Source organism: Agelaius phoeniceus, chromosome 21 (genome assembly GCF_051311805.1).
Source record: "Agelaius phoeniceus isolate bAgePho1 chromosome 21, bAgePho1.hap1, whole genome shotgun sequence".
NCBI lineage: Eukaryota > Metazoa > Chordata > Aves > Passeriformes > Icteridae > Agelaius > Agelaius phoeniceus.
In genome coordinates, this window is record NC_135285.1 from 1,907,117 (window position 1) to 1,928,761 (window position 21,645).

At 48.8% G+C, this 21,645-nt stretch overlaps 1 protein-coding gene across 3 annotated transcripts in view; it reads left to right on the plus strand.

The window, feature by feature from the left end:
* The window catches only part of LOC129128793 (discoidin domain-containing receptor 2-like), a 65,331-nt gene that overhangs the window by 41,287 nt on the left and 2,399 nt on the right, over nucleotides 1-21,645 (plus strand). For 2 of the 3 annotated variants that reach the window (XM_054646326.2, XM_077189102.1), the window contains exons 7-16: nucleotides 577-763; nucleotides 4,270-4,516; nucleotides 7,252-7,344; nucleotides 7,826-7,983; nucleotides 8,223-8,418; nucleotides 10,020-10,264; nucleotides 13,147-13,268; nucleotides 13,601-13,798; nucleotides 16,941-17,175; nucleotides 20,105-20,254. In XM_054646326.2, the coding sequence (XP_054502301.1) occupies nucleotides 577-763; nucleotides 4,270-4,516; nucleotides 7,252-7,344; nucleotides 7,826-7,983; nucleotides 8,223-8,418; nucleotides 10,020-10,264; nucleotides 13,147-13,268; nucleotides 13,601-13,798; nucleotides 16,941-17,175; nucleotides 20,105-20,254 (1,831 nt within the window). Of the gene's footprint in view, nucleotides 1-576; nucleotides 764-4,269; nucleotides 4,517-7,251; nucleotides 7,345-7,825; nucleotides 7,984-8,222; nucleotides 8,419-10,019; nucleotides 10,265-13,146; nucleotides 13,269-13,600; nucleotides 13,799-16,940; nucleotides 17,176-20,104; nucleotides 20,255-21,493; nucleotides 21,532-21,645 lie in introns of all 3 variants that reach the window. The other variant, XM_077189103.1, reaches the window with a different exon arrangement.

Consider the following 21,645-nt stretch of genomic DNA (forward strand, 5'->3'; position numbering starts at 1 on the left):
ACCCTCACACAGGAGTGGGGTGAGGCAGGGTCCTGGCAAAGAGTCCAGTCAGCCTTGGAAAGATCCAGTAACATTCTTCTCTTAGGAACAATGCCAGAAATGATCTGGTTAGGCCTGGCTGTGGCTCATGAGCTGCCCATGGTGTCACTTCCCACTTTCCTGCCTTTCTGTGCCTGCCTGCAGGATGTTCCCCACAAGTTCCCCCAGCAGAGGATGGAGCAGTGTTCCTGCCATGCCTGGTGAGATGCTGCAGCTCCAGCTCTGTTGGCAGAACACACAGTGTCATTTTCCACAGTGCCTGTTTTTGTTCTCCAAGGCTCTGCCTGTAGCTCAGCTTTGCTGTTGGTCCTTCACAGCAGTGCAAAAACTTCTGCCTTTTCCCAAGCTGGGAATGATGCTACAATCTGAGCCCAAACAACATCCAGGTGCTGCTGCATAAGAACAGTGAGAGAGTTCCTGCCCAGGATGGGTCTAGAGCAGGAAAATGGAAGTTTTGGAAATTCCAGTGGAACCAGTTGAAAGATGCATGTGGTTTCCCACTGGAGCTCTGGCTGACTGTTGGTTCTCCCTGGCCAGGCACCTGTATGGAGGGCTGGGCCAGCTCACAGATGGAGTGCTGGGGCTGGATGACTTCACCCAGAGCCACCAGTACCGCGTGTGGCCGGGCTATGACTACGTGGGCTGGAGGAACGAGAGCTTCAGCACGGGCGCCGTGCAGATGGAGTTCCAGTTTGACCGCCCAAGGAACTTCACCTCCATGAAGGTAACTCAGCCTGCTCCCTCTCCAGGGGACAGCCTGTGGGTCTGGGGGCTCCCAGCTTGCCCCTTTGGAGCATTGAATGGGTTGGAAGGGACTTTGAAGCATCACCCTCTTCCACAGGCAGGGACACCTTTCCCTAGACCAGGTTGCTCCAAGCCCCATCCAACCTGGCCTTGAGAACTCTTCCCAAAGCAGAAGAGGACTTTGAAGCTCCACCCTCTTCCACAGGCAGGGACACCTCCCCCTAGACCAGGTTGCTCCAAGCCCCATCCAACCTGGCCTTGAGAACTCTTCCCTGTATTCTCCTGAATCCAGAATCTGAGCAGGACATATCCCAAGTTTTCCAGTGCAGACAGGTGAAGCAGATGAGCACTTGCTTCTTCAGAGCTCAGGCTCTCCTCCCAGTATTTGGCTTGAAGGAATAAAAAGCAGACACCTGAAAAAGTTTTTAGGCAGCTGGGATGGATTTAGGATGTAGGATTTACTGACCCTTGAGGTAAAGGAACGTGGCTGTGCTTCCATTTTCACCAAACATTTCTCTGGATGCCTCAGCCTGTGCTTGTGCTGTGGGAAATTACTTAAACACACAGGAAAAGCACGAGTTGAACTTTGAGTCTGTAGTAAACAGCAGGATCTTTTAAAAAGGATTGGTGGCTTTTCTTGTAGAGATTTCAAATGAAGGAGAACCCACCACATCCTTAAGTAAATTGTTTTGGTGGTTACTTACTCTGGTTTTATTTTGTCTATTTTTAACTTGCAACCCTTGGCTGTTTGCCTGCTTTTGCTGGCAAAAAAAGAGTCCTGCCTTCTCAGGAACCTTCTGCTTCTAAACCATGATTAAAACACTCTTTTAATCTTTGCTTCAGTAAACTAAGTTGGCAGATTTCTCAGTGCCTTCCTGGTGAGCCCAAGGGTCATTTTTGGAGCAGCCACCCAATCCTTTCTTTCTTTGCTGATTACTCTTTTTGGTACAGAATCTGGATCTGGATGCAGGCTTTCCATCAAATTGCATAAAAGAATGGTACCAATTTCCTGCTTTTGGACGATTCCTCTTTGTTTGTGAATCTTGTGATGATATTAATCCTCCAAGCCAAGACAGAGGGAGCCAGTGGTCATTAAGGCTTTGGGATCATGCTAAAAATCAGTTCCAAGTTATTAGTGTCCAGGATAAAAGTCCAGTGTGGAAAGCATCACTTAGATTTTGTTCCTGAGTTCACTACCCTGACATGAGTCAGTCCTTGAGATTATTTTAGGAAACTCCCTCCCTCCTATTTAGTTTATTTTATTGCTGGTGATTCTGCTGTCTCCCTCAGGCCATTGAAAAAAGCAGCAAATAATGTTGATTTAGGAATGCATTCCTCTTAGAAAAACAGAGAAGAATTTCTGCCTTAAAATTTGTAAGACTTACTAGTTGATAATGTTTAATCAAATTAATATAATACACAAGCCCACACTATGCTAATTGGAGACAGATGCCTTCCAAAAATCTGTCTCATAAACACAACCATCTTTATAAAACAAACACATCAGATCATAAGAACAGCTACTTCATCTACCATCTAATTAAAAAGCTGTTTGATTAGCATAAATTAATCTTCATTATTTATTGAATGTTGCCTCCTTCAGCTTTGCATTTCTTTTGTACAGGCCAAGTGGTCTGTGGATAATTTTTGCATCTTCTTATCTGATAGCTTTATCCCAGTCCTCTGAGCTTTCCTAGTATTCAAGAAACTATTAAAAATTAATGTCAGTAACATTGCAACTGCATTGCATAGGCTTGCAGGCTGTAAAATTGGACTTTAGTAGGAGATGTTTGCAATAGAAAATGTCTCTGTATCAGTCCAGGATGGAAACAGATCCAACTCCTGTCCAAATATGGCACAAATTGTATATTCCAGGCATCAGGCTTTCCTGCCTGCTTATGAATGACTGTTTCTCCTTATTGAATAATGTTGTCTAAGCTTCATCTGGTCTTAATTATATGCAAATACCCTCCTTTTGTCTTTTTGCTACTCATCAGGCCTCTTGTCCTCATTAGTGCTTCACTGCAGGACCTTGCAGAGGCCAAGCAATTAATAGGGTTCAGGGCTGTAGGGGATTTGGGAACTGCTGCTGTCACAGTGGCAAATGCTCCACAGTCACCAGGAAATCATTCCTGGGGTCTCTGGGAGGGGTTGGATCACTGTGGCTGTGGGAATGGAGCAGGCTGAGGGATACTGAAGGCTTTGAGTCACCTTATTTCTTCTGGTTGCTGGTCAGTGGCCACAGTGCTGAGATGTTGTGGCCCTGAGCTTAACAGATCTCAACCTGATGCTGAGCCACTAGGAGAATGGGATAGATGATGATTTCCCTAAAACTGAGACCCTTTAGTTGTCTTCAAGGTGTGCAACCAGAGCAGGGGTGTTTCAGGGGAATATCTGCTTGGGTTTGTCCTGGTTTGTGGCTTTTGGAAGGAATTAACTTAGGCTGCAGCTGCTAAAAGTTTCTAAATGCAAAGAAATTTGGGACACAATTCTCATAATGGCAGAGGTCAATTGTGATAGGTCATACCTTGAGCTGGTATCTCAAAAGAGGGACCAAGGACAAAGAAATGCCTGGGACCCCTCTTGCCAGGAGGGACAGAAGAAGAATCCAAGGGCAGTATCAGGGTCTGGATTCCCCATGCTCTTCTCTGTTTCATTACCAAATGGCTGCTGTGCCATTGTTTGCACACTGGCCTCTCAGACTGGTTTCTGTGGGGAATGTGGTGGGTTCAGTAGTTGATTTTTTTAACATGGTTGTTCCAGTTCACAGACCAGGATCTATGGGCTGTTCACTCCAGCTATTGATCTTTGAGTAATATTTAAGCTGCAGCTTTGTCTATTCTAACTATTATTAATGATCAGATTATTACATGCAAGTTTCACTACAATCCATCTTTACTTTTATTAATGATCAGATTATTAGCTCCAGGGCTCATTCCAATCCATTTTTGACTTGAAGAACAGAGCCATGTAGTTCAAATAAAGTTCAGCTTGTGGCCTAACAATTCCAGCTAGTTATGTCAAGCAATTCAAATGATACCAGCATTTTAACACTGTGTTTTTTCCTTCCCTTAGGTTAAATGTTCAAAGAGAATTGGTCTGCAAGGCTTTAGATTAGTACAATTAATCAACTTTGGGTAACCCTTGATTAAGGGGTGATTGGGTACCCAAGATTGATTATTCATACTAATCTAAAGTTAACCATTGAATAATCACTCAAAGGTTTGCTTGATTGATTTTTATATGGGCCTTTTGAAGAGCCTGCCAGGATCTGACCATTAATGTAGCTTTTGCAGGTAAAATTCAGAGCTGTTTCAGAACAGCTTTTTGCCCAGAGTGCTCATTGCACACTGGAAGAAGTCACTCATTCTGCATTCATACAGGGACATACTGGGAATGGAAAATTTTCCTGAGTGGAACACCCTTGGGGCTTGATTTAGGTGCCAGTAAATCTCCTCTCTGATGGATCCCTGCTCTTCTTCCCAGGTGCACTGCAACAACATGTTCTCCAAGGGGGTGAAGATCTTCCAGAGGGTGGAGTGTCTGTTCAAGCCCAGGCTGATCGCAGACTGGGAGCCCGAGCCCGTGGGGGTGGCCACGGTGCTGGATGACAAAAACCCCAGTGCCAGGTTTGTCACCGTGCCCCTGCAGCAGCGCGTGGGCAAGGCCATCCTGTGCCGCTTCTACTTCGCCGACACCTGGATGATGATGAGCGAGATTTCCTTCCAGTCAGGTGAGAGCTCCCTCAGCCAGGCACTCCTGGAGTGCACAGGGAGCAGAGGAGCTGCTGTGCATGCAGGATGTGTGGGCTTGGTGGGACAGTGGCTGCACAGGGGCAGGAGGAGGTTGTATCCGGGCTCTCTAGCTGCTCAGGGTGACCTCTGAGGGTACTCAGCAGTAGTTAATATTCAGCAATGAGTGTAAACTTGACTTAGCCATAGCAAATCTAGGGTTGGTAAATCCTGTGCCTGACCCAAATTAACCTTATAACAACCTAAAGAGTGGTCACGTTATCCAAGTAGCTAAGATTAAAAAGCAACTGTGCTGTCACAAGCCCAAGATGCCAATAAGGCCTCCCCATCAAAGAAGATCTTAGAACAATGATTAATTGAACTCCCTGAAAGCCAGGGCCCAAACTGGGGTTAGATACCCCACTATGCCTGGCCCTAAATCTTGATGCTTACCCCTACTAAAGCATCTGCCCGAGAAAAGTTAAAAAGTCTCTTTTCCCAGCCTGGTGCTTGAAGAAGGAGTCAGAGCTCTTCAGTTCTTGGTCTCAAGGTTGTTTATTGTTCCTTATCTATAAAATATTTTCTCCTGTCCAGCTGAGGTCCATCCAGCAGGACAGTTCCAGGCACTCTGCCTGCCCCTGGGGTGGTGTTATGTCTTTATATTAAAATCTACATTTACATTGTTTACAATTATTTTCCAATACCTATCACCCATGTTAGAGAGTGAGCTTCTACTCTAAACCAATCTAAAAGTGCCAAGATCACAGCAGAAGATGGAGGCCAAGAAGGAGAAGGAGAAGGGCAGGACATGCCCAGATTCCTCCATCTTGCCCCCTGAACCCCCATTCTAAAACCCCCAAAATCTACTTTTCCACCCCATGATAAATTCACTGTCATTCTACTTAAACTGTTGTGGCTTCTAATCCTTCATATAAAGGTTGGTAATTGTTTTTTCCAAGGGCTAAATCAAAGGCACAGGGGTCTTGGGCTCTGTGCCAAGGTCTCTGAGCCCCCTGACAAGGGTCTCCAGTCCTCCAGGGCAGCCAGAGGAATTTCCTGGGTTCCCACAGTTGTACAGGCACTGAAGGGGCTGAAAGGTGCAATGGGTGCTTTCCAGGCTGATGCTGATGCATGTGAGGAGAAGCACGACCAGGGCAACCAAAACTTGGACTGTAGAGCAGTTGTTTTATTTGAAACAGATCATAGAATCATGTGGAATTTGCAGGTAACTGCAACAAGGGAAGAGATGAGAATCTTGACTCTATGTTTCAAAAGGCTGATTTATTATTTTATGATATATATTGTATTAAAGGAAAATAATATATTAAAGCTATTCTAAAGGAAGAGAAAGGAGACATCAGAAAGCCAGAAAGGAAGGAATAATAAAATCTTGTGACTGCTCACAGCCTCGACACAGCTGGCTGTCACTGGTCATCAAGTAAAAACAATTCACGTGCTGGGTAAACAATTCTCTAAATCACATTCTAAAGTAGCAAAACATGGAGAAGCTGAAGCTTCCCACCTTCTCAGGAGAAAAGATCCTAGCAAAAGGTTTCTTCAGAAAATGTCTGTGACAGAATCAGAGAGTATCCTGAACTGGAAGGGACCCACCAGGATCATCCAGTCCAGGCCCTGTCTCCCATAAACCAGGAAAGGAACAAAGGAAAAGGAAACTGGGCTTGTTCTGTACCTGAGAAATCCATGTGAGCTCCTTTTTATCACCCTGGGGTTTGCAAACTGATTGATTCTGAAAGGCTGCACAGTGAAGCATGAAATGAAATGCCAGGAGAGCACAGAGCTTCTGATTTGAGGAAATATCCACATTTCCAGCTCAGGTTCCTGGGGAGTGGCTGCCTGCACAATTGGCCTGTGCCAGCACCAGTTGCAGCATGGATGATGGATAATCCAGCACATCCCTGGCTGATCTCATGGAATCACAGAATCTCCTGAGCTGGAAGGGACCCACCAGGATCCCCCAGCCCAGCCCCTGTCCCTGCCCAGCCCCTGTCCCAGCAACCCCAGCCTGGGCATCCCTGGCAGCGCTGCCCAAAGGCTCCTGGAGCTCTGGCAGCCTCGGGGCCGTGCCCATTCCCTGGGGAGCCTGGGCAGTGCCAGCACCCTCTGGGGGAAGAACCTTGCCCTGAGCTCAGCCTGAGCTGACACAGCTCCAGCTGTGCCCCTGAGTGCTGTCACTGGTCACCAGAGGGAAGAGACCAGTACCTGCCTCCACTTCCCCAGCTGCCTGCTGGCTATGACATTGATTTTTGCTTCTTTTTACCAAATATTTTGTTAGGAATAATTCAAGTATATCTAGAGATTATGAGACCAAATTTAGCAGATTAAAAAGTTATTTTTAAAAAATTACTATTAAAAAATAGAGGCTGACTTTTTTTTTTCCTTAAGTCTTAACTGTGATGCAGAAGTCAGTGCCATGAGGTGCTTTAAAAGTCTCTGGAGGGAAAAGGACAAAAATTTTGGAGAAAACCACCAGGACTGACAGGGAAAGGTGTGGCTGTAGCTTTCTACTCCTAAGTCTCTAATCAGCTGTAGTGAGGGGACATTCCTGAGGGAGGAATTCCCTGGGTGCTGCTTGTGCTTACCTTGCAGACAGCAGCCCCTCCTGTTCCTGCTCTGCTGCCTGAACACCAGCTCCCTCCTGCTGGGGCTGGGATTGCAGGGGCTGCTGGCAGGAGTTGGGAGGGCTTGTTGGGCTGACACTCTGCCCTTCCTTCCACAGACATGGAGAGTGTGAATCCCAGTTTTGTCACGGCAGCCACAAGCACCACGGAGCTCCTGGAAACAGAGCACAACGCTACTGAGGGCACCTGGGGTAAGGGCTTCTGCCCCTTGGCCATGCCAAGGGCTCTGGTGTTGGGGAATTCCACAGGAGCATCCCAGTTAATTTGGTATTTCCTTCCATTTCTGGAGGTCTGGGGATGGCCTAATCAGTGCCTGGTGCACAGAGCAGCATGTGACAGTCCCCTGAGCCTCAGCTGGCCAGGGCTGCCCCAGAACATGGGCTGGGGACTTGTGTGGAGCCAGTGAAACTCTGAGCACTGTCTGCTCTAGGATGGATCCATTGCAGGAATCTTCTGCTCACAGCAATCTTTGATTGCAGAAGTTCTCTGCACAATTCTTAGCTCTTTGAGCCTCCAAAATGAGAATTTCTGCTAAGAGCAAAATGTGAACACAGCTGGTGTTAATGTTCAGGGAGCTGCCCAGGATCTTTTCTCTACCAGGCTGTAGGGAGTTGCCTGGCACAGAAAACCTCTGGTGCATTAACCCCAGATTCTCCTTCTCTGTGATTGCAGGAACCACATCTTCTGTAACCAGCACCTGGATAGGGGAGAAGGCAGATGACTCCAACACCTCCATCCTCGTGGGCTGCCTTGTGGCTATAATTCTGCTGCTCCTGATGATTATAATCATCATTCTTTGGAAGCAATATGTTCAAAAAAGGTTGGAAAAGGTAATACAATGGGGCTATTTTGTAGACACAAGCTCAGAACTAATCATTAACCCTAATGAGCTCAGAACTATGTGAAAAACACAGCTCCATGGAGTGGCTAAAGCTGCTGTCACAGCAGGGGAGGATGCCAGCCCTGTCCAAGATGTTACTGGAAGTTGCTGTGGTTGCAGCCAAGGCATTACTTAACAGCTGAACATTGCCTCAGTGTTTTGGTTTGGTTTTTCCCCTCTCCTCTGCAGGCCCCACGGCGAATCCTGGAGGAGGATGCCACTGTTCGCCTCTCCTTCTACAGCTACACCATTGCCAACAACCAGACCCAGATCCACCAGTCAAATCCCACCTATGAACGTGCTTTCCCTCTGGATTTGGAATACCACCAGCCAGCTACACTGCTGCAAAAGCTTCCAGAGCTCTCCCAAAGTGCAGAGGATTCAGGTAACATCATCAGTCTCTGAAAGCTGCATGTGTCTTCTTTTATAATTTCTGTCAGATTGTAAAATGTGCCACTTGCCAGTGTCCAAGTTGCCATCTTTGGTTCCTGTGCAGTGCAATAACCCAGGGAGCTCAGGCAGTGCTGTGGAACACTGGCACTTCTTGGCATGGAACTGTGACAGCTGGAGCAGCAGTGGGTCTGGCCTTTTATTGTTTTATTTGAAGACTGTTTATTTATTACCCAGGTCATCTTTGAGCAGCTGGTTTGGGCAGTCAGAGCAATCACACATCATTTGTAGAGATGCTGCCTGCAGCATTCTTGGGAGAAGACCTTTAACACCTTTTCCTGCAGCCAGAGCTCTGAAATTCCTGTAGAAACACCAGAAGGAAATAGAGCAGGGAATTGTCTGTGGTGTCCTGGCTTCCAGCCCTGGGGAGCTTTTGGACCCCCACAGAAGGGAATGTTTCCAACAATGTTTAGTACTCAGTGAATGGAAGGGCAGTGCTGCATTCCTCACACTGACAAGTTGCTAAGATCCAGCATTATTCTACCCAGGGAGACTGATTGGATTGAGCCAGGGTGTGAATTTGAAGCAGAACAAATGTTCTGGGTAATACTGACCTTGCAGGGGTTAATTCTAAAGCATTGCCCCATATTTATGTGAATAAGCTGTAAGAGAAAGGGCAGTTTGCTACCAGGGGTCCTGGGAAATGGAAGCCTCCATCAGTTCTTGTTACAGGAGGGAATCCAGAGCAAGTTTGACATTGCAAACAACATCCCTGCACCAGGTAATGGGAACTGATTGTACTTAGGATAAATCAGAAACAGAAAATCACTTCAGACTCGCCTCCCTGTCTGGGCTGGCTAGAACAGGCTGTGTTGAGCAGGAATTTGCTGGCAGCTTGCAGGTAGTGTTCTTGTAAAACAGAGCAGTGTGTCCCTGTTGGATTAAGCCCTTTTTTGACTAGAGATGGGACAACTGAGAGGTGTTTTAAAAACTCTTATTTTATTTTTAGTTTTATGTGAAGGGTGAGACAATATAGATGCTATAATTATAATTAGAAGGTAACTATTCCCTAACTACAATACATTTTAAGTGTATTTTGTTTATTAGCTTTTGCTATACTATGTTGTAAATGCTTTAAAGCTAATAATTTAAAATTACTCTTGGTGGGTCTTAGTACAATGTATCTTTTTAATTTTTTTAAAGTAACTAGTTTTATTTCTTTATTATATATTTCTTTATTATTTTTATTTCTTTATTATATTTCTTTATTTTTTTTATTTCTTTGTTATATATTTCTTTATTTCTTTAATATATATTCTGAAACTTGTTTCTAGTTCTATTTCTCTTTTAATAATATCTGTTTTATTTTATGGTATTTTTAATTAGTATCTTTTATTTCAAAGTTTGCATACAGATGCATATTATGTGAGTCTTCTGTTAGGATTCTCTACAAATTTATTTCCCACATGTCCCATGTAGGTGTCCCTCAGCACAAGGCAGCAAATTCCCAGAGCTGTGGGGTTGGGAGGAGCGGGAACTGGGCCCCACTGGCTCTGAGGGAGTGGGGTGTGACTCCCCTGTCTCTGCTCCCCTCAGTGTGCAGCGGGGACTACGCTGAGCCCGACCTGACCAAGTCCACTCCTCACCAAGGCTTCCAGAACAACGTGCCCCACTACGCTGAGACCGACATCGTGCACCTGCAGGGGGTCACTGGCAACAACATGTACGCAGTGCCTGCCCTGACCGTGGACTCCCTGACCAAGAAGGACATTTCTGTGGGGGAGTTCCCCCGGCAGCAGCTGCGCCTCAAGGAGAAGCTGGGGGAAGGACAGTTTGGAGAGGTACAGCCACTGTGCTGCTCGTCCTCCTGCAGGGAGGAGGTGCCTGGCACACAGGAGTCTTCTGAGGTGTTGCTCAGTGGGACTTGAGGGTTCTGCATTCCAGTGTTTCAGTTAAAATTATAATGGGTGTTTGCCTGTTGTTGTCTTATTGCAGGGGTTCCATGCTGTTGACTCCTTATTGCAAAAGTTTCACACCTTCTTGGTGTTTCTTGTGGGCAGCCCCTCAGAGCACTGACTCTTTCTTCTTCACAAAGCAGCCACTGACTCCAGCCCCCTTCTCACCCAGCCACCCCACTCTTTTACAGCACTCTTCTTCTCATTGCTTACAGTGTGGCCTGTTAAAGTCAGGCCTATTCCTAATCTTTGATAATTGGCCCAGCTGCAACTCCTTAGGGGTGAGATTACTTTCTACACTATCTTTATTTTCTTATATTCTATCCCCCTACATACAGCCACTCTGCTGCTTGTCCTCCAGCAGGAAGGAGGTGCTTGGCACAGAGGAGTCTTCTGAGGTGTTGCTCAGTGGGACTTGAGGGTTCTGCATTCCAGTGTTTTAGTTAAAATTAAAATGTGTGTTTGCCCTTTTAGTTAAAATTCTAATCACCCTTGGGGAAAGCTGATATCCCCCAGGCCAAGCCACTGAGCACCTGTGAGGCTCTGCTTGATACCACTGGGGTCTTCATCAATAGAGGAACTGCTCTTGCAAACTTTTTCTGTTTGCTATCTATATCTCTGTAAATTCCCACCTAGGGTTGGGAATTCAGACTTTCACATCTTCCATGGACATCTCAAATGTGATGGTTGCCACCCACCTTTAGCCATGTGGGTTTGGAAACTCTCCACAGTCCAGCTAACACTGATCCTGGCTGCTAGAACAGCTCTCCCAGTCACAGATGGAGGTTCTGGGGTGTTCTGCACACTGACCCAAGCAAAGACAGACATTTCCAAGCACTGTGGCACCCTCATATTTTCTGGCATTGCTGCTTGTCAAGCCCAGTTTGTCAGCAGCCTCAGGCAGAATGATGCACACATCTGTCATCTGCCAAACTTTCCCTTGGCTCCTTGAGCTCCTTTCAAGCTGTTAACGTTTTCACCTCGCTTTTTCTTCTCTCTCTGCTTCATTTTCACACCAGCTGTAGCTCCATCCTGAGCAGGTCTTTCCCTCTCCTGCTCTCACTTTTCCACTGTCTTTTTTTCTTTCCAGCTTTTGTTCACTCACAGCCCTAAATTTTGCTTCTCTATTACATTTTGGCAAGCACAGCCCTTCTCTGACTGCTTCCTGCTCTGTGATGTGCCCATCTTTGTGGTTCCTCCATTCTGACTCCCCACCTTCCCTACCCCACCCTCTTTCCTGTCCCCTCAATTCTTCCTGGCTCACTGTTTTCTGGGGAGGTGCTGACATCTTCATCCTCCTCACCTGGTTGTCAGTGCAGCCTTTCTGCTGTTGCCTGCATCCTGCTCTGTGCTCCAAAAGTGGGACAGAGAGGATTTTCTCATTGGTTTGTGTCTGGTTTCTCCTTCCCTCTCACGCTGTCCTTCTAAAAACTGTAATAACTCTCCTCTGTGTTGACTGGACATGGCTCTCCCATTTCCATTTTCCTTGAGGATGGATTCAGAGCTTGTTCCTTTCCATGTATCACAGGCTCTTTTGCAAATGTTCTGCACCACATTTCCCTGTCTCTTCTCCTTATTCTTTCCCAAACTGGCCATCATGTGCTCTGCTCCACTGCTCTGGCTCTGTGTGCTCCTACAAACAGGGCTCACTGCTTTTTTCAGGTCTCCACTTTTCCTTCCTCTCAATCTTTTGTTTTCCCTGCTCCCAAGGTAACAGCACCACCCCTCCCTGGTGACACATCACCTTGGAATTACCTGTGCTTAGTCCTGTGGCTCTGACCTGTCCCAGATCTCATGATTGTGCTTTCCCACAGCAGATTCATTCTCTGTGGGACTGCAGCAGCATCTTTGTACCCTCATTCCTGTTCTGCAGGTTTGTCCCATTTTCTCTGCTGGCTCAGTTTCCCCCTCACCATGCTTGTGACATCAGTTCTTGCTGCTCTCTTCATACAAAATTCATCATGCTCCCATTACATTCCCCTCACTGCTGCAAGTCTCTGACTGACACATCCAGTCTGCTCCTCTTTTCCAATGCTTTTTCCTATCCACACCCTCAGGTCTGTCTGCTTTCCCCACCCAGTTCTCCATTTGGATGCACATTCTGGTAACTTCTTAAGAAAGTGTCTTGTCACCCCTTTTTGTACAACACTGCCAGTAATTTTATATCACTAACCATTAATGTACTGAAAGAAATTTGGAATTGTGTGTAGTCATTGGAGTATTTATCTATTTATCTCTGGGTATACCTACAGGTGAGGTGCTCATATCAGAGACACATATGCACACACTTTTCTCCTTTTTTGTTTTTTTTTCCTCTGGAATTTGAGGATTTTGGATAACTGGCTGTAGTTCTTGGACGCTCCTCAGTGAAGTCTGAGCAATGCCTCAAGCCAGGCCATGGTTTGATGGTTCTGGGGTTGTGTGAGATGCTTTAGTGCAGAGCAGACACATCCAGGCTCAGGAGCCTTCCTGCACATCCCCAGTGGGTGCTGGGTGAGCTGGGCTGGCCCAGGCTGCTGCAGGAATGCAGAAAACCCAGTGTGTGGGGACTCACCTGGTTTGGTCCCTGTGGGCTCCTAGGCCATGGGTGATGCTATGTCAGGATCTAGGGCCAGCCCTTGGGTCATTCCTGATCACAGCTGTGTCACCATCACTGGATCATTCCCTGGTTCATTCTGCCAGCAGTGACCACCAGTGACCTTGCTGTGATGTTGTTTTCCTCTGGTTTTCTGCCTGTGTGTGCTCTTACAGCTGCCTCTGCCCTGCAGGTGCACCTCTGTGAAGCTGATGGCCTGCTGGAGTTCCTGGGAGTCTCATCCTCAGAATTCACTCACCAACCTGTTCTTGTGGCAGTGAAAATGCTGAGATCAGATGTCAACAAAACAGCCAGGTGAGTGCACCTGCAGTGCCAACAGCTGGGGGGGAAACAAACACCCCCCAAGCACAGGGCAACTGCTGTGGGAGGGTGTCTGGGGTGTGTGTTCCATGTGTTCCTGGAGGAGCAGGACACAGAAGGGATGGGGGGTAGGGGAAGCTGCAGTGTCAGCCTGAAATGCTGCATTAATTCTGTTTGCTGAACACGAGCTCAGAACCAGTTTCACAGTCATGCGTGCAGAGTGTAAATCACTCTGAACTCAGAACACAGCCCTTGTGCTGTCCTCAGACAAAGGAGCAGCTTCAGGTGTTTTCAAGGTCATTCAAAGATGTTTTCTGTTTTACAAGGAATGATTTCCTGAAGGAGATCAAGATCATGTCGAGGCTGAAGAACCCCAACATCATCCGGCTGCTGGGCGTGTGCGTGCGGGAGGACCCGCTGTGCATGATCACAGAGTACATGGAGAACGGGGACCTCAACCAGTTCCTGTCCCACAGGGAGATCTACAGCAAGTTTGCCATTTCCAACAACATCCCCTGTGTCACGTAAGAGAAGCTGCTTGGCTTGTTGGGATGAATCAGCAAAACAGAGCTGCCAGTTTTACCTGCTGTGCCTTGCCAGCAGGGACCCTCCTGCAGCCTGGCCCTTGCTGTGGTGTGGGGTTGTTCCTGAGGCCTCTGGAGCTCTGTGTTCCCCTGAAGTGCCCCTGACAGAGCTGTTCTGGTCACAGAGACCACCTTAGATATATTTATTGAGGTGACCATTTCTATGTTAGTGGATATTTCATTGATAGGAAAATCAGTTGCATTACAACAAGAATTTGGGAATGAAAATCAGGAATCTCTCTTAGGTTTTTAAGAAGGTTCATATGTTCTCTGGTGTTCAAAAAATATTGCATGAGAGGAGCTGAGTGTGGAGCTTCAGTAAGGAGAAGATTTCACCAGCCAACAAAAGGAGAATATTTGGCAAAGAAAACCACATTTTGTCAGCAGTGGCACTTGTCTCCCTCCTCAATGGAAGGATTAAATCTGCCATAAAAACATCTCTGCTCTTGCAGAAATGCTTTTCCCAGAGGAGAGTCATGTAGATTAATATATTCTGCTTGATAAGGAGCCCTGCACTGAGCAGGAGCTGCAGCATTGCTGAGCCTTTGGTGTGCTCCTCCCCAAAGGAGGTTCAGGCACAAGGCAGGCACAGCCAGCTCTGATGTGCTGGGCCGGAGCTGGCTGGGTTTTACCCTGGCCAGACAGCACCAGCCTTGCTGCCAGGACCTGTCAGTGGTCCTGTCAGGAGTGTTAACCTGGTGTCCTGCAGGCAGGACATGCAGGAGCTGTAGGAGGAGAGAGGATTTGTGTCTGAGAAGAAATAGATTCTGGCTCTCTCCAGTCTCCTGCTGCTTCTGCCCATCTGAAACCTCATTCACCTTTACATTTGTGGCTTTTTTCCCTGGCCAAAACCTCAGAATGTTCTTTCTTTATCTCCTCTTTGCTTCTCATTTGACTTCAGCACTGTCACCCACATTGCTCTTCCTTGCTTTCCATTACCTGGCTCTACCTCTAGTTTTTCATTGTCTCGCACTGATCCTCCACTCTCCTTTTGTCCCTGCCAGGCAGACAGTGTCACAGACACAGCTCTGAAGGGGTTGTGTCCTGGCAGTGACAGGAATGCCCCTGCCCCACCAGCAGCTTGGCTCTGCTGGTGCTGAGGGCATCTGATGGATGTGACAAGTGCAGCCACCCCAGCCAGCTGCAGACCCAGGGTTTGGTGCATCCCTGGTGGGAGCAGCCCTTTCATGCACAGGGATCACACATTCTTCAGTCCTTATGGCTCTCTGGTACTTGAAATGCATCTCCCTGCTGTCTCTGGCTGGCTGCTCACAGAATCATTTAGGTTAGAAAGATCATTGATGTTCTAAGATCAAGAGATACACTCTAAGGTCATTGATGTTCTCTCAGCACTGCTAAAGCCACCATGTCCCCAAAGTGCCACATCTACATGGCTTCTAAATGGTGAATGCTGAGTCCAGCACTGTCTGGGCAGCCTGTGCTAAGACCTGACAACATTTTGGTGAAGAAATTTACCCCAGTATCCAACCCAAACCTCCCCTGGCCCAGCCTGAGGCCGTTCCCTCTGCTCCTGTCCCTGTTCCCTGGAGCACAGCCTGACCCCCCTGGCTGTCCCCTCCTGTCAGGAGCTGTGCAGAGCCACAAGGGCCCCCCTGAGCCTCCTCTGCTCCAGGCTGAGCCCCCTCAGCTTCTTCTCCATCAGCTTCACTGCTCTTCCAAAGGCAGCTCTGCCCCTCTGCCTCTGGGGTGCTGCCCTGAGGCACCACCATGACTCTGCTGAGGGCTCTGGCCCATCCAGGCCCATCCAGCCCCATCCCCTCCTGGCCCTCTGCTCATGGAGCTGCTTGTGTGGAGCCTTGGGAACTGCAGGAGCCAGGAGGAAGCTGCTGATGGGACCCTGCCAGGGTTCAGGTGGGACAGGGAGGATGGGGAGAGCAGCCCCAGGCAGGGAGGGAGCCACAGCTGAGCAGGGGAAGGGAAAACCTGGGATCTTGGAGGCCATTGCTGTGCCACAGGCCAACAACCAGGTTATCAGGGTACAGGGGAGTGGTTACTGCTCTGCAGCCTATAAAAAGTAGGAAAAAGGACTTTTTTATACAGACAGATAGTTACAGGATAGGGAGAATGGGTTTACAGTGCCAGAGGACAGGGTTAGATTAGATTTTAGGAAGAAAGTCTTTACTCAGAGGATGGTGAGGCCCTGGCACTGGGTGCCCAGAGAAGCTGTGGCTGTCCCAACCCTGAGAGTGTCCAAAGCCAGGCTGGGAAGGTCTTGGAGTAACCTGGAATAGTGGAAGGTGTCCCTGCCCAAAGCAGGGGGTGGAACAAAATGATCTTTAAAGTCCTTTCCAACTCAAACCATTCCATGATTCTGTGATAGTCTCCTTTATCTTTGTATTCTGGTGGCAAAGACCTTTTTTTTCTGACCTTTACTGAAAAATACAAACTGTGAGCAGTTTATCAGATGTGTTCTTGGTCGTGTGAAGCATTTGAGCATCAGCGGTGGGAAACAGGCTGAGAGCAGCACAGAGCAATAGTGTGGGAAGAATGCTGAGAGTCTGATGGTCCAAACTCTGTCTGTGTGTCCTGCAGCTTTATTAATCCTATCTTCATTTAGCTAATGGAGGGATTAAAATTAAATTAGATGGAAAATGCATCTGTTTCTATTTTCAGTAATGCTTAGCATATTTAAAACCAAGTCAACTCTCTTTAATGTGAAGTGACACACTTATGTTAATATAAGCATTCGAGAGTGGTGGTGTTTGAAATACCAGGCTAAGTGGTTTTTAAGATATGAGATTCTGAGCTCAATTTTTCATGTCTCTCTGCAAAAAGTTGGTGCTTTGATGCACAAACTCTTTGAAAATCTTGAGATTAATGTTTGATATTGAAAAAAAAAAAAACAAATCTGAAGGATGTCAGGTTGTGAAGGCCTGAATTTCAGGGAGAGCCTGTCTGTTCCTGCTTACTCAGCTCAGGATCTTGGCTGGAATGAGACAGTTTCGTTCCACTGTTATAGCAGAAAATAAAACAACAGGTCACTAACACATCAAATACAATGAAGTCCTGAGTGTGGGGGAACTCCAGTGATTTTTCTTTGTTGTGTTTCCCTTTGCTGCAGCCACTCCAACCTGCTGTACATGGCCACCCAGATTGCCTCAGGGATGAAGTACCTGGCATCCCTGAACTTTGTGCACAGGGACCTGGCCACTCGCAACTGCCTGGTGGGGAACAACCACACCATCAAGATTGCAGACTTTGGCATGAGCAGGAACCTCTACAGTGGGGATTACTACAGGATCCAGGGCAGAGCTGTGCTGCCCATCCGTTGGATGGCCTGGGAGAGCATCCTGCTGGTAGGCACTGCACAAAGCTCCCTTCCCTTCCCTTCCCTTCCCTTCCCTTCCCTTCCCTTCCCTTCCCTTCCCTTCCCTTCCCTTCCCTTCCCTTCCCTTCCCTTCCCTTCCCTTCCCTTCCCTTCCCTTCCCTTCCCTTCCCTTCCCTTCCCTTCCCTTCCCTTCCCTTCCCTTCCCTTCCCTTCCCTTCCCTTCCCTTCCCTTCCCTTCCCTTCCCTTCCCTTCCCTTCCCTTCCCTTCCCTTCCCTTCCCTTCCCTTCCCTTCCCTTCCCTTCCCTTCCCTTCCCTTCCCTTCCCTTCCCTTCCCTTCCCTTCCCTTCCCTTCCCTTCCCTTCCCTTGTAGTTGGCACAGCTGTGCCAGGCAATCACCAATATCTGGGAATATCAATATCTGTGCTGCCCATGGTGAGGAATCCATAGGGTTGTGTTGGACATAACTCAGATCCTGGGAAAGGAGCCTGGCCTTGGAAATACAGAATGTCATGGAATAGTTTGGGTTGGAAGGAGCTTAAAGCCCATCCAGTGCCAGCCCTGCCATGGCAGGGACACCTCCCACTGTCCCAGGCTGCTCCCAGCCCTGTCCAGCCTGGCCTTGGGCACTGCCAGGGATCCAGGGGCAGCCCCAGCTGCTCTGGGCACCCTGTGCCAGGGCCTGCCCACCCTGCCAGGGAACAATTCCTAATTCCCAATATCCCATCCAGCCCTGCCCTCTGGCACTGGGAGCCATTCCCTGGGTCCTGGCACTCCAGACCCCTGTAAATTGTCTCTCCATGTTTCCTGTCAGCCCCTCCAGGCCCTGCAAGGCCACACTGAGGTCCCCCCAAAGCTTCTCCTGTCCAGGTGAACAATCCCAGCTGTCCCAGCCTCTCCTCCCAGCAGAGCTGCTCCATCCCCTGATCCCCCTGGTGCCTCCTCTGGGTCTCTGCAGCAGCTCCAGCTCCTGCCTGTGCTGGGCCAGGGCTGGGGCAGCTCTGCAGGTGGGGTCTCACCTGAGCACAGGGCACAGGGCACAATCCCCCCTGCCCTGCTGCCCACGCTGGGCTCAGCCCAGGGCAGGGGCTCAGGGCTGGGGCAGCTCCAGCTCTCAGCCCCAGCACCCCCAGCTCCCTCTCAGGGCTGCTCCAGCTGCTCATCCCAGCCTGGATTGGTCCTGGGGGTCCTCCTGACCCAGGGGCAGCTCCAGCACTGCTGGAACCTCCTGAGGTTGCTGTGGGCCACTGCTTGAGCTTGTCCAGAATCTCTCTGGATGGCATCCCATCCCTAAGGCCTCATCTGGGCATGAGTGCCTGACATTCCTGCTGGAATTTTGAGGAAGTTGCCTTGTTCTGCTTATCCCCCCAGCTGGGAAACTGAGAGGGGCAGGGACAAAATTTCCTGGGTTTCAAGTGTCTGGTTTGAGGCTATGGGGTTTTTTCACATCCAAGGGTCCTGCTCTCTCCCCGCAGGAGATTGTTCCACAGCCCAAACACATCCAGTCTGGAGAATATTTAACTTTTTTTTTTCCCTTGTAGTAGTTGCTGAGTTACTTTCTTACAACAGCTACCCAGAAAAATTGTAATTACCTCTGCTCTACAGGCTGCCAGGCCCAAGCTCTCTGAAATCCACCCTCTTTTCCTGCTTATGGCTGCATCTAAACCATAAATCACTCCCACCCCCCCGTGTGAACATCCTCCAAACCTCGACAGACTGCAGGGGTTGCCAGATAAGCCTGGCTGAAGTGGGGCTGGGATGTTTTCTGCCCAGACAGGCCCTCCAGCCCCTCAAGTGTTTTGTGTTATTTTCTGAGCAATCTTCTTTTTACTTCTCCAGAAACACATTGTTCCAAACACAGCCAGTTTGGGCACATTTTTTGAAGACAGAAAACAGGGACAGCAAGAAGATTGTCACTGGCTTCTTACATGTGCAAAAATTAAAATGATCTCAGGCCTTTCTCTAAGAGTCTGTAGTCTGCTCTGGCTCTGCTTTCACCCTGAGGGCTTTGCTTCCCTTTCAAAGGCCTTTCTGTGAGCTCTGCTCTTCTGGGTGGAGGGAGGCAGTGACTGTCCCCCTCCCTCAGTTTATTTTACTCTGCTGCAAACAGACTGTCACAGGAGAGACAGAAATCCCTGTCCTTCTCTGGGACCTGCTCCCTGTTACAGAGCTTTGCCTCTGTGAAAGCTGCACCTCCTTGGGGCTTGTGGGGCCCCCAGGTGCTGCTGCTGCCCTATGAGGAGCCCTGGCATGCCCATGGGTGTGGGTGGGGGCAGCTCAGCTGCTGTGCTGGCTCTGCTTGGAGCATCTCCCCAGGTGCACCCAGGTGTGGGCTGCACAGAGTGCAGGCTGGGAGGGTTTTATAAAATGGGTTTTGCTAGGCTGAGCAGATCCTCTCTGGCCAGCAGGAGCAGGGAGGTCCTTGTGCCCCTGTGCTTGGCACTGGTGAGGGCACACCCTGAGTGCTGTGCCCAGCTCTGGCCCCTCAGCTTGGGAAGGACATTGAGATGAGAGCATCCAGAGGAGGCAATGAGGCTGGAGAGGGGCTGGGAAACACAAACCCTGTGAGGAATGTTTGAAGGAGCTGGGGTTGTTTAGCCTGGAGAAGAGGAGGCTCAGGGGTGCCCTTATTGCTCTCCACACCTTCTGAAGGGAGGCTGAGGACAGGTGGGGTTGGTCTCTTCCACAGGGCAGCACTGACAGAACCAGAGGGCACAGTGTCCAGCTACAGCAGGGAAGGGATAGGCTGGATATTAGGAAGAAATTTTTCACTAAAAGAATAATAAAGGACTGGAATGCTCTTCCCAGGGAGGTGGTAGAATCACCATCTCTGGGTGTGTTTAAAAACAGACTGGCCATGGCACTGGGTGCTACGGTCTGGTTGGGTGTCAGGGCACTGATGGACTTGATGACCTCAGAGGTCTCTTCCAACCTCATGATTCTGTGATTCTGTCCACAGGGCAAGTTCACCACAGCCAGTGACGTGTGGGCCTTTGGGGTGACCCTGTGGGAGATGTTTGTGCTGTGCAAGGAGCAGCCCTACAGCCTCCTGACGGACGAGCAGGTCATCGAGAACACGGGCGAGTTCTTCCGCAGCCAGGGCAGGCAGGTGAGCAGCAAACACAACAAACAGCCCTTCCTTCCTTTCCTTCCTTTCCTTCCTTTCCTTCCTTTCCTTCCTTCCTTCCTTCCTTCCTTCCTTCCTTCCTTCCTTCCTTCCTTCCTTCCTTCCTTCCTTCCTTCCTTCCTTCCTTCCTTCCTTCCTTCCTTCCTTCCTTCCTTCCTTCCTTCCTTCCTTCCTTCCTTCCTTCCTTCCTTCCTTCCTTCCTTCCTTCCTTCCTTCCTTCCTTCCTTCCTTCCTTCCTTCCTCCCTCCCTCCCTCCCTCCCTCCCTCCCTCCCTCCCTCCCTCCCTCCCTCCCTCCCTCCCTCCTTCCCTCCCTCCTTCCTTCCCTCCCTCAGCCTCCCCCTCCCTGCTGCATGTTCCTCCCTGCTGCCCTCACCTCAGCTGCAGCAGTCTCTGCTTCTTCTCTCCTGTGTTCCACTCAGTTTCTCACTTGGGTTCTATTCAGCTTCTCACCTGTGTCCTACTCTGCTTCTCACTTGTGTCCTGTGCTCTACTCTGCTTCTACTCACCAGTGTCCTGTGTTCCACTCAGCTTCTCACTTGTGTCCTACTCAGCTTCTCACCTGTCTTCCCTCTCCTCTCCCCTTTTCTGGGCTCACTGCTCTCCAAGTTTTCCTCTCTTGGAGTCCCACTGGAAGAACCCCTTGGCCCTGTCCTGTTTATTTCCTGTTCTAAACCACTTCACTCTGCCCTGTCTTCAGCTTTTCCAGGCTCTCCCACACAGTCCTGTTGCTCCTTTCCTCTGTCAGCACTCTCCCACCAGCATTGCCTCTGCAAGATGAGGGAGCAGGAGGGATTTGTGGTGGGAAGGAGCAGTTGGTGGTTCCCAGGGATTAGATTCTCCCTGTAGTATCTCCAAGAAGCCTTTGGCCATCTCCAGCTGCTGAAAGGCTATTGTGTCACTTTGTCCCCACTGCTGCTGCCCTCAATAGATACCAGTGATGGTGCAGGACACTCCATCTCCTCAGTACCCAAAGCTGTGGAGAACAGTTCTCCCCAAAATTCACCTTTAGCACCACAGAATTAAGGGAAATAAAGGGAATTAAGCAGAGAATTAAGGGAAATAAAATGATCTGGGGTTTATTCACCATCTCCCAATACTAATGATTAGCCAAGAGCCTACAAGAAGTGAGCCTAAAAAATGAGAGGGAGAAATAAAATGCTTCTGCCAAGCTGTGCTGTAGATAAGCTCTAAAAGGTGTTTTTTCTGTCTCTGCTAACAAGCTGTCACGATGCTTAGAAAGCCTCATGGGCTGTCTACGGTGAGTTGCAAGTGCTTGGATTTTATTGTGGTAAATTTGGGTTTGGTTTGTGTTTTGCTGTCTCTTGGAGGACAAATGCCCCAGAAGCATTCATGTTTTCTGGGGGACAAAGGC